The sequence below is a fragment of the Sphaeramia orbicularis genome, chromosome 21 (genome assembly GCF_902148855.1).
Source record: "Sphaeramia orbicularis chromosome 21, fSphaOr1.1, whole genome shotgun sequence".
In the NCBI taxonomy this organism is placed as follows: Eukaryota; Metazoa; Chordata; class Actinopteri; order Kurtiformes; family Apogonidae; genus Sphaeramia; species Sphaeramia orbicularis.
The window spans coordinates 48,927,346-48,946,267 of record NC_043977.1 but is presented as its reverse complement, the minus strand read 5'-3'; the positions used below and the strand labels follow the sequence as shown (position 1 = coordinate 48,946,267).

General features: G+C 39.7%; 1 protein-coding gene across 4 annotated transcripts in view; it reads right to left on the bottom strand.

Annotated features, from left to right (window-relative positions):
- traf3ip1 (TNF receptor-associated factor 3 interacting protein 1) overlaps positions 1–18,922 on the bottom strand; it is a 40,993-nt gene that overhangs the window by 13,509 nt on the left and 8,562 nt on the right. Inside the window, exons 4-15 of one of the 4 annotated variants that reach the window (XM_030124420.1) lie at positions 17,372–17,488; positions 16,885–17,253; positions 16,731–16,805; positions 16,612–16,632; positions 16,286–16,309; positions 14,947–15,022; positions 14,693–14,710; positions 8,748–8,826; positions 5,021–5,113; positions 4,568–4,706; positions 3,799–3,832; positions 1,149–1,225 (exon numbers count right to left, since the gene is read on the bottom strand). In XM_030124420.1, coding sequence (XP_029980280.1) covers positions 1,149–1,225; positions 3,799–3,832; positions 4,568–4,706; positions 5,021–5,113; positions 8,748–8,826; positions 14,693–14,710; positions 14,947–15,022; positions 16,286–16,309; positions 16,612–16,632; positions 16,731–16,805; positions 16,885–17,253; positions 17,372–17,488 — 1,122 coding nt within the window. Of the gene's footprint in view, positions 1–1,148; positions 1,226–3,798; positions 3,836–4,567; positions 4,707–5,020; positions 5,114–8,747; positions 8,827–14,692; positions 14,711–14,946; positions 15,023–16,285; positions 16,310–16,611; positions 16,633–16,730; positions 16,806–16,884; positions 17,254–17,371; positions 17,489–18,922 lie in introns of all 4 variants that reach the window. The other 3 variants (XM_030124419.1, XM_030124421.1, XM_030124422.1) reach the window with 3 other exon arrangements.

Here is an 18,922-nt window from a genome sequence, read left to right as displayed (position 1 = left end):
GGTGAGGGGGGTTATGCACGGGTGACAGCCCAAAACAGTGCATCAATCAGAGTCAGGGTGGCCAGTGAGGGAAGGGATGGAGGGAGAGTATGGATGAATGGAGAAGACCACCCACCCAACACAGACGGTGTCCACCACCTCCCAGCACGGAAAAAAACGTTGGAACCCAACTGGAAGAGTCACAGCGATTCAGACTCATGAGAGAACCAGGAGAAAAACATCAGAGAACCATGACGGAACCATGAAAGAACTGTGAGAAAACCATGACACAACCATGAGAGAACAATCAGAGAACCATGACAGAACCATAATTAAACCAGGAGAGAACCAACAGAGAATCATGACAGAACCAGGAGAGAACCATGACAAAACCATTAGAGAACCACGAGAGAACCCGGAAAGAACCAGGACAGAACCATGAAAGAACCATGACAGAACATTTTGAGAATCATGACAGAACCATGAGAGAACCAGGAAAGAACCAGGACAGAACCAGGACAGAACCATGAGAGAACCATGGAAGTTTCAGGAGTTTTCCAGGCCTGGAAAGTGAGACTTTAAAATTCCATGGCTTTCCTGGGTTTGTCATGACCATGAGAACCCTATAAAAAACTGACATTCATATGGATATTGTTTTATTTTTTAAATTAACCAAATCAGCAGAGGATGGACTGAAAGCACTTTGAGTGAAAACTGTTTGTAGAAATGACAGAATTAATCAGTCTACAGGTTTGTTTGTCAAAAGTTAGATTTCAAGATTGTTGGTTGACACCTCAAATTGTAGAAAAGAACAAATATAATCAGATAAATAGATGAACACATGCATACCTCCACAGCTCACTTTACTCAACACATGTTGATGTGTGTGTATTAATTGTGTGAGGTCTGTTAAAGCTCATATTTGCTTGTCTGGCCAACATTTTTGTGGTTCTAAGGCAGTGTAATTACACTTCTACACTGTTTATATCTTACTTTGGATAATAACCATAGCAGCACTGGGCTTTTAGTGTGGTCAAAACACTTGCCCTGGGGACCATGGTTAAAAAAAAAAAAAACAGAACGGCCAACAAAACTGATGGGGAGTCTCAGAAATTAGGCTGACACTGCCCTCCAGTGGAGAAGAAAAAGAACTACTAACACAAGCATACCTGTTCCTTTGACTTGGGGGAAGATGATGACGATTCATAGTCTTTCTTGGTCTCTAGGATCTTTTTCACGAGGCCACCTATGATGACAAACCAATGAAAGGGAATGTGAATGATCTCCTAGAGCCACCATTAACCTTGACTCAGCCACAAAACCTACTGAACCCTTCAATAAACCCACCTGAGGATAATCAGTAACCAGGCTGAATGCTGTCAAACGGTAAGAACTTGTAAAAGAAGTAGAAGTACTGAAACAGTTGGTCAGTTTGACTTCGTAGAAGTTAACACTGTTGGAATATTCACTTAATGAAGCCATACGTTCAGGAGGACAACTGTGACCTATGGGTTGAACAGTAGCGCTCATCCACAGCTGAATCCATTAATGTTACTGATATTAAAAACTGAAGTTGATTACTGAAAATGGAAACATAAACTGGAAGCCTCATGTGTTTGTGTGTGTATTTCATTCTGTGAGAACCTATGATGAGATTTTGACATAATTTTAGTGACCAATCTGAATAACATATCATAGTTAATAACTGTTCTAAAATATCAGATAGACCAAGATAGAAAAGCTTACAATATCCATTAAAGAGCTGCATTCACAAAATTAAGGCTGTGCCTAGTCAAAACAAATGCATTTGAATCTGAAGATGTGATCACTGCTACCTTTTCATTTATTTACTCAGATCTTCGATCAGAAAGCCAACAAACACTATGGAGCACACCCAGAGCATAGTTTTGAGCTGTCCCAGACCAATTAATAAAAAGAAAATCTAAATTTACAGTAAAAAAACTGAATTCAAATCCACCAAAGATCAAAGAGGCCCCACATTTCCACGTTTGTTTCACCACTTTGTAAAATAGGGGTTTTTCATAAATGTATTTAATGCACATTTTAGAATTACACACTCAAAAATCATTATGGAAACAGCGAAACAAACAGCAAAATTCTTCATATAGGAAGCTTGCTGTTTTTCACCCCAGGGTAAATGCACACAGAGGAAATGGAAACACCTTTATTAAATAAATTCTGACAGAGGGAATATTTAACTGATGTGATTGATCAGCTGACTGATCAGATGTTTGCTGTGTTTTCTGAGATTAAGTGTGAAAACACATCTGGCATCAGTCCTTTAAGATGAAAACAAAAGAGTTCTCTGCTTTTTCGACTGTTGTTCATCTGAGCCATGTGTAACAGCCTGCAGTGCCACCTGCTGGTCACACAACATACCCTACATTGGGGTGTCAAACTCAGATCCCTGAGGGCCGGTATCCTGCATGTTTTAAATGTTTCCCTCTTCCAACACACCTGATTCAAATGATAAGGCTATCATCAAGCTTTGCAGAAGCTTGATAATGACCGTCAGGTGTGCTGGAAGAGGGAAACATCTAAAACATGCAGGATACTGGCCCTCGAGGATCTGAGTTTGACACCCCTGCCCTACATTATTCACTCCAATCCGATTTAAGGAAATAAACATCATTCACAATTTCATTTTTGCAACTATTCCAAAGTTCACGCCAAATCTGTCACTTATAGTTTTCCTTCCACAGTGAAAGTTCCTCCACTGAATCAGATGGCAAAACTATCTTTAGGACAGTGAATCAGCAATGAACCTAGTTCCCTCACTGAGCCTGTTTACGACCATAGAATTCCAATAACTGGGAGTAATCACATAATTATAATAATCAGATCTGATATGTTTAGATGCACTTAAGAAATGTGATATCTGAAAACCCTGGTTTGGACGTTCAAGTCAAATACTGGATTTCTTTCGGAGTACACACGAACATAGTGATGATAGACTCAAACTTCCTGATATTGTCTTCCACTCACGTTCGACTATGTAAGTTCTGTTTTCTACAATTTTAATAGTTTTTACTCAGTGCAGATGTAAAAGAACGAAACAAAAAAGTAGGCAGAGCTTACTAATACCCCCGCAAAAAACTTTGCCCTTCCTGCTCACTGATATCCTGCCTACCCAGCGATTCATTTTGAGTTTTAACTTTCAATCTTTTTTAAAACTTTTCAAAAACTTGTAAAAAAAAAAAAAAAAAAAGCAAAAACTGAGAGAAAGGTACATGTAAAGAACAAGTGTGTGAATCAGGTGAATAGTGTCAGAGAAATCGGTCGGACAAAAATCCCGGATGGACAGACAGAATTACTGTTACCCTCTGAGGCGGGTGGGTGTATAATAAATCTGATTAGCCGATAAAAATTGGATAATGATCAGAGAATTAGTGTGAATGTAAACGGGCTCACTATCACTAAAATCAAAAGGGTATATGTGTCACATGACCACACAGCACCCTAGAGGACAAAAACCCCACAGAAGGGTCTACACTGGACACCAAGTGCTTTGAAACACCTCATAAGAGTTCATTAGTTCACATTAGTTTGCAAACATTTGTTAACATCAGACTTCATCCACTTTCTCTGCTCTACATCATCACATGGACAGTGTTAGATGAACTGGATGGGTTTTATGAAATCAGGGACACAGGACTGTATTAGACTGAATACAGATAAATAAATGAACCTGGACCTGGAAGGAAGTGATCTCTCAACTTATCACTAATCAAAGAGCAAAGGGTCAATAACTCTTCTCAAAACAAGACAGACATAAGATAAAGCCATGTGAGTGCATACCATGTTTCTCTTCACCGTCCAGTTCTGCTGCAGGCATCTGTTACAGAGAAAACACAAAACACCAAATCATCATCTCATGTTTGGGGCACTGCTGAAATACAAGGTTTTCTTAACAGTGGCTACATATTCACAAAGGTCAATATAATTCAGAACACTGAGCCCGTTTACATGTGCACTGATAATCAGATCATTATCCAGTTTCTGGAGTTATCAGATTATTAGTGATCATGTAAACCCTATAATCTGATCTGTTATATCAGATAACAGCAGTAATCTGATCATGAGAAATCAGATAAACACATCTGGATTTCTCCCCAATTCTTTGATGTCTTCCTGTATGTACATAAGATAATCTGATTTATTTATAGAAAACAGAAGTTAGCCCTAGGATGAACTGGCGACACATTCAGCGTGAACCCCATCTTCACCCATGGGTAGCTGAGATAGGCTCCAGCATCCCCGTGACCCTCTCGAGGATAAAGCAGTTCAGAAAATGGATGGATGGATGGATGGATGGATGGAAAACAGAAGTTATGAAGTCAAACTGAAGACAACGACAGGAAGTTTGTTTGCTATGTACATATGTACTCCAAAGGAAATCCGATGATGGACTGGCGTGTCTAAACCACGGTTTTTGATTATCGCATTTCTGAAGTGCATGTAAACATGGCAGATTTGATACAATTATCTGATTACTCCAAGATATTGGATTTTTATGGTCATGTAAACAGGCTCAATTTCTTTTCAACTCAACAGTAACTGATACTCTTACCATGTCCATTTCATGAGCGTCTGTGGAAGGAAGGGCTGCCTCCTCCACTAGAAACTGCTTGTCTTCATCCTCCTCGTCCTCAGACAGCTTCTTCCCATCCATAATCACCTGTGCTGTGGCCTTGGCACTAGAAAGTCTGTGAACAGAGTTGGACTGGTGATGGAAGTGGATACTTACTTCACAAAAAGCATTGTTTCTTCCCAGTAGAAATGATTTTGTTTGATCTTTCACAGGGTTTAGATGTCAGTGTGTTACATGGAAAACTTCTTAAGACCTAATTAAGACCCAAGAATCAAACAAACAAAAACCAAAGCAGTCATTAAAACATTTTAACATCTAAAATCCACATTACTGGATTGTAGTCTTTTTAAGGACCTACAGAAAACCTGTTTCAGACTAAACTTTTTTTTATAAAGCAGAGGAATGAGGGCACTTGTAAAGTGTGCTGACCTGTCAACTGGAGTCACATCAACATGACTGTCCTGACTCTTGACTCTGGGGGGGGCTGGACGAGCACTGCTGGGCCGGGGGGGTCGTCTGATACTGCACAAAACAAAAAACAAGCAAAGACATCTAGTACTGAAATGCACAGAAACAGTTGAGCTGACAGACATGAGTTTGGAATAGATGTTTCACAGACATGTTACGGTTTGGGGCTGAATGTTGTATTAAGCCTGTTTCAGAAAGTAGGTTTAACACACTCTAAAGGACAACATCCACACCAACAACTACCATAAATGTCCGGGGCACTGCTGAAATACAAGATTCTCCAAACAGTGGTTATGTATTTACAAATGGCCAAAACAATTCACAACACTGAGCCTGTTAACATGCACACCCATACTCAGATCACTATCTGAGTTCTGGAGTTATCAGATTATTCAAGGGATCATGTAAACAGCATGATCTGATATTTGATGTTTTATCAGATAACAGTGGTAATCTGATTATGACAAATCGGATTAACATGCCTGGATTTGTCCCCAATACTCCGATGTCTTCCTGCATGTTAATCTGATTTATTTCGTTTTTACATCTGTGCATATGTAAATACAATTAAAATCATAGAAAACATGTTACATAGTCAAACAAGAGCAGAAGACAATAACAGGAAGCTTGAGTCTACCATCACTATGTACGTACATACTCAGAGAAATTCAATAATGAACTGGAGCATCTAAACCAGGGTTTTCGATTTTCCCATTTCTCAAGTGCATGTAAACGCGTCAGATCTGATTATTACAATTATCTGATTACTAACAGTTCTTGGATTTTCATGGTCATGTAAACAGGCACAGTGTTGGAAAACTGACACAACGCTGTCAGATTCTGTATTTATGAACTTAACTACTGCACATCAGAGTCGTATGATACAATGATTTTCTTCTTTTTTTATCATTGATATTATCAATAGGAATTGTAAATTAATAAAATATTGTTGTGGACTCTAACATCCTGGATGCTCGGACACAGTAGTGTTTGGCTCTCAGTAGCTTTCAGAATCAGAATCACTCTTGTTCTTGTCATAATTTTAATGTAGACACCAAGTTTCAAAACAGCAGATCAGAGTTCATTTATTACATGTTTTCATTTAGTGGAGGGAACGGTGTGGATGCAACAATACATGGATTCATATATTTGAGCATTTTCGAAAAAGAATAAACCCAGAACAATCAGCACCCACATAGAGTGAGAGTATCGTGAATTATTAACACGAATAACTTATGTTGGTCGTCTCTACATTGACCATGAACCTCCTTAATGGATGGTCTCTGGTTCAAAGTCATCATGGGCTCCATATCTTTACATATAACTGAGTGGACAATGCAAATCTAAGATACACTCACAGCCTGGCATCATTAAATAATAGGCAACTGTCAATGTCTGAGATGTGGTTGTTCACTGATTCGACTAAAAATGCACATAAGTGAATCTATGATGTGTGAATGTGTGGACAGAGATCACAGTTCAAATTAACAACCACAATATATTGTGATGATAAAGATGAGACACACTGAAACGGTGGGTTTGCTGAACTTAACCTGAGAGAGTACACGTAATAGTAGAACCCAGAGGTGGAGTCACACATGTACAAGAAACAAGTAGGACTGGAGTCTGAACCCTCAAGTCTCAAGGAAACCCTAAAAACCAAGCAAGGCCAGTAACTGCTAAAGCCAAGACAAGACTAGTCATTGTTCAGGTCGTGCAAGTGACAAATCAATTATTGATTGATTACAAATGAAAACAAAAGTGAGTGGCCCTTTGATATTCAATTATAGCTCTACAGGTCTTAACAGTTCTCAAATCAAAACACAAGTGATAGTTTCTATGTGTTTCTTCACATAAAAAATATTAAATCAGAGCTAAAAGACACAGAATAGAAGCCAAAAACATGTACATTATTGATAGTCGAGGAATATGATTGAGCACTTGTACCTACAGACCATAATGAACACTCACTTAAATTAAAACACTTGGGCCCAATCCCAATTCACCCCTTGGCCCTACCCCTTACCTCTACCCCTCCATTTTGAGCGTTCATGTGAAGGGGTAGGGGTGTCCCGATTCTCGATAAGTCAGAGGGGAAGGGCTAAGGGGGAGGGCTGTTTGGCCCTTTAAACTTAGATGTTTCAGGACCACACTACACACAGAGGGGTATGAGAAATTTCCTATAATTCTGGTCGAATCATCAGCAACATGGAGGTAAACACAGTCAAAAAGCGCAGCACTGTGATGAAAGAAACATACAAATGTATGTATTTTCTTCATAAATAACTTAATCATTTGATCATCAGTTTAATGCAGTTTCAATGATAATAGACTGCATTCCTGCGGTTTGCAGCTGATAGATGCAAAAAGATGCCCAAAGCCTGTGCAACAGAGACAGTTACAGCTGGTGACAGCATGGTGAATTCTTTCACAGAGCTGTTACATCTGGTTATAGCAGCATCGATGACAGCTGATGATGTAACAGGTCTCGAAGGGTTGTTTCATTTTGTAGGGGAATGTTTCAACCTCTACCCCTTACAACTCCATTTCAAGGTGTGGTGCTAAGTGCAAGGGCCAAGCAATAGGGCCAAGGGGTGAATTGGGTTTGGGCCTTTAACTACATTTGGATAAATATGCTTAGTATATAACCTACTATTAATGGACTAAGTTTCTAAATACAGCACTTTTACTTGTGGTGGAGTGTCTATTAGTAATTTAATTAAAGTAACTGGTGTAATAGTTCCTCCACCCACTGTTTTCCTTACTATTACATGCAGCCATGAAAATGTATTAGTCTCCTCCAGTAGTTTTAGTGTCAGTAAATACTGGCCTCTTGTTTCTTGCTTTTTGTTGAAGTTTCTGAGCAGGATGCATTGTCAAATATTTTACCATAAGCCGAAGTGGAGTTGAATTGGGTGAATACTGGGTCGAAGTGGAATTAGGTCTTTCATCAGTGTGAGTGAAGTGAGTCTAATCCTGCCTTCACATGCTATCAGAATTTAGTATGTAAATACTAGTTACAAACTAAAAAACTGCACATGAACACCTCCTCTTGTCATATTTTCCACTGGAGAACTTGCAAAAAAATTTTGATACACAAACCGCTGAGATGAAAATAACCTTTGAACTTTTCAACATGCAGTTTTCAAAAGAACTTGAACACAATGCACTCATAATTTCAAATTTTAATTTCAAAACAAATGGAAAAAGGATCATCTTTCCGATAGCATATGAAGGCAGCGCAAGTCCTAAAACATCTGACTCAAGTCAAGTCATGTAACTGAACTCCCCCTCTAGCGGTATCTGAGTCAGAGTTCGGCTAAACTTTCACTGAGAGACTGAAAATACAGTTTCCTAATTTCAGGGTAACCAAACTCAGGTGTTCTTGGTAGTTCTTCAAGGTCCAACTGGACTGCTTTAGCTCTTTTGAAAACGTTTCGTTCCTCATCCAAGAGACTTCTTCAGTTTTAAGAACTGGTGGGGGAAACTGGACTTATAAACCTGTGGGGGGAGTGGTCTGTGCAGGTGTTATTCCATATGCTAATTGAATTTCAGGGACTCAGGAGTTTTCACTAAACCCACTTTCTGCAGAGGGGCCCTGGACTACAGTATTTCCATATACAAGTACAGGTGAATTAGTTTCTTTATAGTGTTCATACAGTGACTGTTTAGTGCATCCTGTACAAACCTGGAGGCAAGGTCAGATGGCACTGAAGGTCCTGCAATGTCTCCGTTTTCATGTGGAAGAGGTTTCTGAGCATCTCCATCTGTGACAGAATAACAGTCTATAATAAAGCAGTGTTTAACTCCAGTAGTTTAAACAACTAAACACTGGAGACATGATTTATACTCACCTAACACTGACAAACCAGGACTCGTACATTTTTTTTTTCCAATTACTTTTTTTGTACAGTGGGTTTATATGTACTACACTACAACAAATCCAGAAAATGCTAGTTACTTCAAAACATTCAACCCTGAATGAGTCACATGTACATGATGAATATCACTAGTGGTTCCTACGTGAACCACTAGTAACCACCACCACGAGCCCATTACATCTTTGTCACAAATTTCTAAAAATGTCCATTTTCTTGCTTTAATTTGTGACATGTAACTTATGGCAAATACGTATGGACTGGGGGTCTGGAGGGACTGGATGTCCCAGGGCCAAGATGGGAGACACCCCCAAAGGTGATAGAGAACAAACATGCCAAGATCCTGAGGGACTTCCAGATCCAGACTGACAAGGTGGTGATGGCCAATCAACCTGACACAGTGGTGGTCGATAAACATCGGAAGACAGTGGTAAAGAAAGATGTGGCAATCCCAAGTGATTGCAACATCAGAAAGACAGAACACAAGAAGCTTGAGAAATACCAAGGGCTGAAAGAGGCGATCGAGAAAATGTGGGGTGTGAAGGACACAGTGGTGCCAGTAGTGATCAGGGCACTAGGGGCAGTAACCCCCAAACTGAGAGGATGGCCCCTGCAGATACAAGGAACAACATGAGAAATGTCTGTCCAAAAGAGCGCAGTTCTAGGAACAGCTAAGATCCTGCTCAGGCTCCCAGGCCTCTGGTAGAGGACCCCAGTTTGAAGGAGGCACCATCCAGGTGGGCGAGAACACAGATTATGTTTTATATATATATATATTTATGTTACATACATATATATATATATATACATATATATATATATACATATACATACATATATATATATATATATATATACACACACACATATATATATATACACATATATATATATATATACATATATATACATATATACATATATATATATATACATACATATATATATATATACATACATATATATATATACATACATATATATATATATATATACATATATATATATATACATATATATATATATACATATATATATATACATATATATATATATATATATATATATATATATATATATATATATATATATATGTATACACACACACACACACACATATATATATAAATAAAGAGAGAGAGAGACATAAAGACAGATATATAGATAGATAGGTAGATAGATATAGATATGTATATATATATATATATATATATATATATATATATATATATATATATATATTTATATGTGTTTGTGTGTTTGTGTATGTATGTGTGTGTGTGCGTTTGTGTGTATTTTTCTTTTCTTTCCAAGATGCCTTCTTTTGTTCTCTTCTAACTTGCTTATAAGTGAAGGATTTGAAGGGAGGGGTTGGCATTTTTTTCTCTGGGGAGTTTGGGCTAGGTCAAGAAATTGTGTTCTAGCATGTCTGGAAAAACTGCTCCAACAACATAACTAATACCAATTATAGAAATAAACTGGACTGACAAGGAAATGGTTTAAAACAGAATATCTTTGTGCTTAATCCCTAACTGAGTCACTTACAGAGGGAGTAGTCTCTGGTTTTTAAGAGAAACTCTGAATCAAATATTATCCTTGAAATGTAGATACTGTTGTCACACTAGGGATGCACCGATCCAACTTTTTCAGTTCTGATGCTGATACTGATTCTGAGACTTTGCGTACCCAATATCAATCTGGCATCATTGTTGATTTAGAGCAGAGGTCCTCAACTGGGGGGCATGGAGCGATGTCTGTGTAAATGAAATGGTGGGATCATTTGGTCCCACCTCTGTCACAGCTCTGTACGCCTCTGGAGGTAGTAACAGAGTCGTGATAAAGGTGGAATCATGATTCCGGAACCCTATATAATAGGAACACCTCTCGTTCCACAACCAAGGTGTGACATTTTGATGACGTATTGTTTGCGTGATCCCCACACTGGGGGGATTTAAAAATGAGTGCAGGCAGTGTACAGTAAACAAACATATCAACACGATTAGAAAGATGTTGAACTGGGGAGACACCGAAATCTGTGAGCTGTTGTCACTACAGGCGGAGGACCATGCTAACATCTGTGAAATGCTGAAAGATGGGCCAGCTCTGGAGAGGTTAGCTCAGAAGCTATGCTCAGGGTATTTCCGATGTGAAAGTTATACATCACACTATACGCTGCATCACCGCCCCTTTGATTCCAGAACACAGGTTGGCTGTGTAAAAGTCCAGCCCATCTCACCTCTGTTACTCCTTTGACTTGGCTGTGTAAATCGGTCAGTGGTGGCAAAAAGGTGGGATCATCATCTCACCTTTTTTCCGGGATCTCTTTGTAGAAGTGGCTGACAATAAGGTGAGCTTACTTTCACTTTCTCACAGCTTTATCTACCGAGCTATTTAAACCCACCACGTCCTCCACAGGTCTGTTGCGTTACTTTTAGAATTACGTTTGGCATGCACGTAGCCCATGTCGCCAAAATTTAAAGGGGAAGGATCGGTCTTACAGATCTGTTGCTTATACGGATCCCCGATAAAATATTGATATCAGGGCTGATGAGATCGGTGCAACCTTACCTCACACATTGGTTTGTAAGCAACCATACTGATGATCGGAGTTTGGCATTTTGGTCAATGCCATCTTGTTTTATTTTAGAGACAAGTGACCATATATCAGTAATATGGTGGTGGCCAATAACACTGTTAATCTGAACCAAGTCGTTTCAGCTACAAGATGAATATTAACACATAACACTAGTGATTGATCCCAGTAAAGTTACCTTTATGTAATATTCACAGCCTGGACAAAAAAAGTCTTGCACTCTAATATTTCATTTACTATTTATTATAGTACACTTTAATTATGCAGTGTCACAACATTAATTTCCATCATTCTTTGGACACATAACGCTGTTGAACCTAGACCTGACCAACTGAACTAACCTCAGGTCATAACACTGTCCCTAGAGGTTTGGACTGTAGGCACCAGGGATGATGGGTAATCAGTTCATCCACCCATCACTCTGTAACAGGGTCAGTCTGTACTGAATTACACCTGCATCAATTATGGTTAAACTGTTGCAGCTCAAAGATACTAATCAGCGCAGTAATTATTCAGTGGGAGGGTTTGGTTACAAACAAGCGGTGAATTTTCATTGGCCTCACTGCTAATTACTGCTAGCTGGGCTAATTAGCAGGCTAGCTGACATAACATATAACTCAAAACCAAATTTGTGCTAACATTAGCTAAAGTAGCTAAATTACTCTAAGAGCCCAAGAACATCCTCATTTCAAAGTATTTTTAGTTTAACTTCGTAATGGGAAGTCGCAGGTAGCCTAGATGCCTGGAGAGTCAGCTTGTGGCTTAAGGGTCGCTGGTGTGACTCCCTAGACCAGCGGAAAGTTGTTGGCTGATGTGCCCTTAACCCCCCATTTCCTCCCCAGGTGCCTGATATAGTCTGATATGGCAAGCCCACTGCTCCAAGTATGCAGTGTGTGATGCATGCATGATCTAGTGATGGGTTAAATGCAGGAGACCAATTTCAGTGAGTGGTGCATGTGTATTTCTACATGTGTGAACCCTACTGACAAATAAAGATTCTGAATTAATCACGATAACTATCTAATAAAGAAAACATTAGTTATGTAGTACATTAGAGGAGGTCCTTGTTTTGGCACTTTAGCATTGGTCTCATTTTACAGCCTCTGATTTCACCACTTTATATTATATAATATAATATATGATATAATATATGTTTATATTTACACGTTCAGAAGTCAGACACTCATAGAAAAGAGCAGTCTAAATAAAGTGTACTGTGCTGTAAATTAAACAGCAATTTTAGACATTATTTGTTTATTTCTTTCCTGGTATGTGTCAGCTTACTGTAAATGGAAAAATAAGACCAATGGCCCTGTAGCTTACCGGCCAAATTAAAAGCTTTGGGAAATGTATCCAGATGCCATTTATTATCACCCAGTTATGTGTATTTATTATATCACAGAAATAGCCCATGTTTTGGTCCTATTCCAATCAGATCTGTAAAAATTTCAAATTCCAATTTGATATCATTGATACTTACTGATTTATTGTGTAAATCCACTTCCTATCGGTTATAATGGGAAAATTTTTCAAAGTTGCACCAAATCCAGAATCAGATCCGGATCAAAATAATTTCAATACCTTGTGTTGACATCATCATAAAGAAGCTGTATACCAAGTTTGAAGTCAATCAGAACTGGAGTTTCGGAGAAGAAGACGATTGAAATTTTTTCCCCATAAGAGCCCATGTTAAATTTTCCTTAAGTTCCCAGATCCAGAAGAAGATCCTGATCAGCATGTGGCCATTACGTTTTGGTCATCTCCCCATCAGGGCTTTACTGTAGAAATTTACACTTGATATCGTTTATATTTACTGAGTTCTTGCATCGATCCACTTCCTATCTGTTTTAATGGGGAAATTTTTCAAAGTCGTACCAAATCCAGAATCAGATCCGGATCCAAATAATTTCACTAACTTTTGTTGACATCATCATAAAGAAGCTGTATACCAAGTTTGAAGTCAATCAGAATTGTAGTTTCGGAGAAGACGACGATTGAAATTTTTGTAACGGATGACTACAGACGACGACGACAGACAACAGACGACAACGACGACAGATGACACCGCCGGACGCCGCATGATGACAATAGCTTACGGCCTGTCGGCTGGTAAGCTAAAAACACAGTACCATTTAGTCTAGCTGCACCAGATTAAAAGGTCTCAGGTATTTTTTGCTCATTTATGGTAGTGTCCAAATTTAAAACTCTCCTTTATAAATAAATACAGGGTGAGTCAGAAAAAAACGCTCTTTTCATTTAATGAAATTGTACCACTGAAATGGAAATGCTTATTTTTCTTTTGATTATACAGTCATATTGATGTGGTTATTGAGCATGTCTGGCGATTGAATCATTGATTTATGGCATAGCATAACAGAGGGAATGTCCATTGTTTATTGTGCACCGAAATATCTGCCAACACGGTTTATGCCACCATGAATGAAATTGAAATTGTCAACCATTACAGCATGTTTACTCGCCATCAAAATGTCTTGACTCAACGAAGTCGTCCGGCACAACCTTCAACCTGGCTACCATTCAGATTGATGCAAATCTGTGCTCGTTGTCGCATCTCTAACACAGCTCTTCTCGCCATTCGTGTTTGTCGTAGGGCTTGGATTTCAGCCGTGATGCGATTTCGGAGTTCCTGAAGAGTTTGTGGAACAGTCTGATACACACGGTTTTTAAGATACCCCCACAAGAAAAAATCAAGGGGGGTCAAGTCCGGGGATCTAGGTGGCCACTCTCTCTCCTGACCCAAACAGACAACTCGATGAGGAAATAATACCTGCAATCGCTGTGGTCTTGCCATGATGAAAACTCCCTGGGCACTGTCATGTAGGCCTATGTCCTGAGTGTGAAAGCAAAGCCCCGACTCCTGTAATTGTTGTCAATTTCAAGTTTGTTCACTGTGGCATACATTGTGTTGGCAGGTATTTCAGTGCCCAATAAACAATGGACCTTCTCTCTCTTATGCAATGCAATAAATCTATGACTACATCACCAGACATGCTCAATAACCACATCAATATGACTGTATGGTCAAAAGAAAAATCAGTGTTTCCGTTTTAGCAGTACAATTTCTTTAAATGGAAAGAGCGTTTTTTCTGACTCACCCTGTATAACGCATACGACGTCATACTACTACGACAGAGCACTTACCCTCACTGTCAGATTCATCTGTAGAGAAGAGAAACAGAGTCAACATTAGGTTCCACTCTGACTACTGCAATGAGACACACCAAGTATACCCACATAGGGAAAAAAGACTGTTAACGAACAACAAACTCACCTACATAAACTTTTTAATATCAAATGTTGGTTGACAATAGGCTAAACAATATCAGAAAAATACTTTCAATTATTCAGTCAGTTATCAAAACATGGTTTCATGGGAGGAAAGGTGGGCATTTTACCTTGACTTCCAATTTTGGGTTTCTGCCTCTGGCCTTTGGCAGATGAAGGCCTGGGTATTCTAGCTGGACTGTCCGACTATGTGAGATGTGAGGGGAAAACACAAACAGGGAGAGGTGAGAGCTAAAACACATTATACAATGAAATCAAGCACCTCACGCCCTAACTGTTGATATCATTGAAAATATCCTTCCAAGTTTAGAGCCCTTAAAACCTTCTGTGGCAGCAGTGCGTCTGTATCTTATCTTATCTTGTCTTATCTTATCATTTAGACCAGTGTTTCCCAACCTTTTACAGCCACGGCACATATTTTACATTACAAAAATCACAAAGCACACCACCAAACAAAAATGTCACAAAAAGTATATTTATTGAAATCTAATGCAAATCTAGTCTCAATTTACTTACTCAGTGTGAAATCTGGGCCTGTTTAGTTGAACACAAAGCTGATATTCATGCAGGAATTGAAGAAAGACACACACAAATCTTCCTCAAAAGCTCTGAGTCTCTGTGTTTTTTCAAGGGGGCCCACATCGAGGGTGCACGATCGACATTGTCGCGGGCGTTTGGGTCAAAAAAGCTGAGAGGGGTGCGTCAACGACCCCTCGGACAGATCCCCGGATTGAGGTCCTTTGTATAATAGTATGGAAGGCATATCTCCACCGCACCAACCCCGATACCCGGGGTTTGCGGGTAACTCGTTAATCCGTGCAGCACTAGTGAGGGGGGCTTTATCAACCTAATACACCAGATAGGGGCCGGTCCACTTTCACTTTTATTTTGCAAATGTTAGCAGGAGACCATTGTAGAGTGGATCATTGGTGCGTGCAGTCATATGTATCTATATCATGCTGCTTGTTTACAGTACCAATCAGGTGAAATTGGATAATTTTCCACGGCAAATATGATGATTTCTCATGGCACATTAATGTGCCGTGGCACAGCGGTTGGAATCCCAAGGTCACAGACATCCTTTAATTAAAATATACATAACATTATTTCTTAGTGTGTATATATAATATGTGTCCATGGTACAGTCCTTCTGTAAAAAACAAACAGACAGAATCAGCTGTGACTGAGCTTGAACACACTGTTTAGTCCGATGTGGGATCTCTCCTCTTAAGTTTTTGACATCTCAAAGGCAAATATGCGAGTCCTGCCACTATGTTTTAAGGATATTGACTGTCTTACATGGTCCTGTATCTAATTATTGCTGCCAACCTATGAGTAAACTGTGGCCAATCATAAGAGAAGCTTTGGGAAGGGTTACATAGACATATATGGGTTAGTAGGAGAAACATATTGATTCATTTATTCCAATAAAAAATAGGAAGCTGTTACCTGGTTCTCAACTGCTTCTGCAGGCTGTACACCCCCAGAAAAACAAGAATTAGGCCATGGACTTAAAACAGGTATTAAGTCATGACGTCTACATCTCATTATTAGCCAGAGTTCAAAGATTACTTGTATGTATACATAAAAGAAGGAAAGATGAACTAGAACTGCTAGTAGTTCAATCTGGGTACAAGGAAGCCCATGCAAAGCCATGCCAGCCCCTATACCAAGCAGCCAGTCCCAAAACAACTGAGACAACACTGAAATAAAACCAAAGCAGCTGCAACCTACAGTCAGTCATTAGTATTCTACTGATTTATTGAGTTTAATACCTCGTCAGTTAGATCTGGCTCCTTAAATGAAACAAACATGCATAAAAGTTAATGTTGAGAGTTGAAATGGATGATTTTACAAACAGAAATGTCTGCTTGGACACGAAGACAGGACATACCACTGGCACAGGTTTGGCAGATTTGCTGTGTTCTTCGGTTGTGGACTTTTGTTGTGTGTCCTCTGATACTCTGACCTGAACACAGACATGCATCACCTGTTAATGACAACACTCAGCATTACCATGGTAACTGTGTAGGAGATGTATGACACACCTTGCTGCTGTCATTCTCAGTAGTTTTGTTTCTGTCTTCCCCGTCTCTGTGCCTCTGTCTGTCTTTGTCCCGCTCTTTGTCCCTTCGTTTTTCTCTTTCCCGGTCCCTGTGAGATTCCCGACCTTTCTCCCTATCCTTCTCTCTGTCCTTGTCCCGGTCTTTGACACGTCCTTTGTCTTTATCTTTGTCTCTGTCCCGGTCTCGGCTCTTGTCTTTGTCTCGGTCTTGTTGGCCGCGGTGCTGTTTGTCTGGATGTTCTCTGTCCCGATGGGGGTCTTTGTCCCCATCTCGGCGTCGGCTCTCGGGCTCCTTGGACTGTTCCAGGTCCTTTTGGTCTCGACTTCCACTGCGCTCTGTGATCTTTTTCTCCTGAAATTGTCCAAACATACACATAACTTATAAGAGACAAAAGACAGACCACATACAGTAGCCCAGAGAATCTACCAAACACCACAGAGTAGAATCTGTCCAAATGCCAGGCTTTTACCTCTCTGTCCAGTCCGTCCCTGTTCTCCTTGTCCTGGGATCTGGATGTGCTGGCCTTGGACTTTGAATCAAACTTTTCTCCTGCAAGCACTCGCTTTACTGCATCATCACTGGACATCTACCAAACAAATGCAGGAGAATATAACGCAAATGCACTGATTTGAATAAAGCTTTAACATCAGTGATCCAGTTGTGGTGCCACATATTCAGTAAAAAGGTCAAGGTAAAAATTTGCAGTAATTGATCTCTTGTTGACGAAAAACTGAACATGATCCCACAATGTGATTAAAAACTACAATAATAGATTGGATTTCTAGTGCGCTTTTTGAGACACCCAAAGCGTTTTACATGATTGACCCATTATTTATTCGCTCTCACATCCCCCCTCTGGTGGTAAACTACATATATAGCCACAGCTGCCCTGGGGCAGGCTGACAGAAGCGTGGCTGCCAATTCACACCTACGGCCCCTCCGACCACCACTGAACATTCATAGGCCAGTGTGAGTGGCACTGGAGGCAAGGAGGGTATAGTATCTTGCCCAAGGACACAACACACTAACTAGGATTCAAGGATCGACTGGTGGGATTTGAACTGCCAACCCTTCAGTTATTGGATGAACCGCCAACCCTTCAGTTATTGGATGACCCGCTCTACCACCTGAGCCATGGCTGCCCCAAATACCATTGATAACCACTGAGTACATACAACAAATCTGATTAACATATCTCATCAGTTGCTTTTGTAATACATTTTCTAAATTATAAGAAGACTTTGTGGACACCCTGTATTGTAAAGGCCATTTTACAGTTGAAAGAACAAACAACCCTGAGGCACCAGCCTCTGTTTATGCTCATTCTCCAGGGTTCAATTAAAAAACCTCAAAGGTCTCCCTTCACAGCTACACAATGTTCTCTAGAGTATCATATTTACATGTGAAACATAACACAGACTCTATTACATTGCTAAAATCAGGCAAATGTTAACACAGAATGATGCAGGAAAAAAATAATCAATTACATCCAGACCAGCTTATTGCAATTCATTTTTCTCATGCTGTCCCAAAAAGTCTTTAAATACCCTTCAGTTATTCCAGAATGCTGTTGTCTGTGTACTGACTAGAAACAGTACCAAAGACCATATTTCTCCTGTGTTAGCTTCTCTGCAGTGGCTCCCTGTAAAAGCTACTTTAAAATACTCCTCATTTACAAATTCCCTTCATGGCCAGGCACCTATATCTAAAAGACCTCTTAGGTCCTACAATCCATCTAGAGCACTACGCTCTCAACATGCAGGCTTACTGGTGGTTCCTAGAATCTCCAAAAGTAGGATGGGAGCTAGAGGAACCACCTCCTTCCTTCGGTCTGAGAAGACTGACTAACAGGATTCTCTAAACATAGAAAGGAGACAACCTCTCTATGTTTAAGAGTAGGGTTAAAACTTTCCTTTTTGATGAAGCTTACAGTTAGGGGAGTTCAGGCTGCTCTTAGTTATGCTGATAAAGGCCTAGCCTGCTGGGAGACATGTTATGATACACTGCCCTCCCCTCTCCT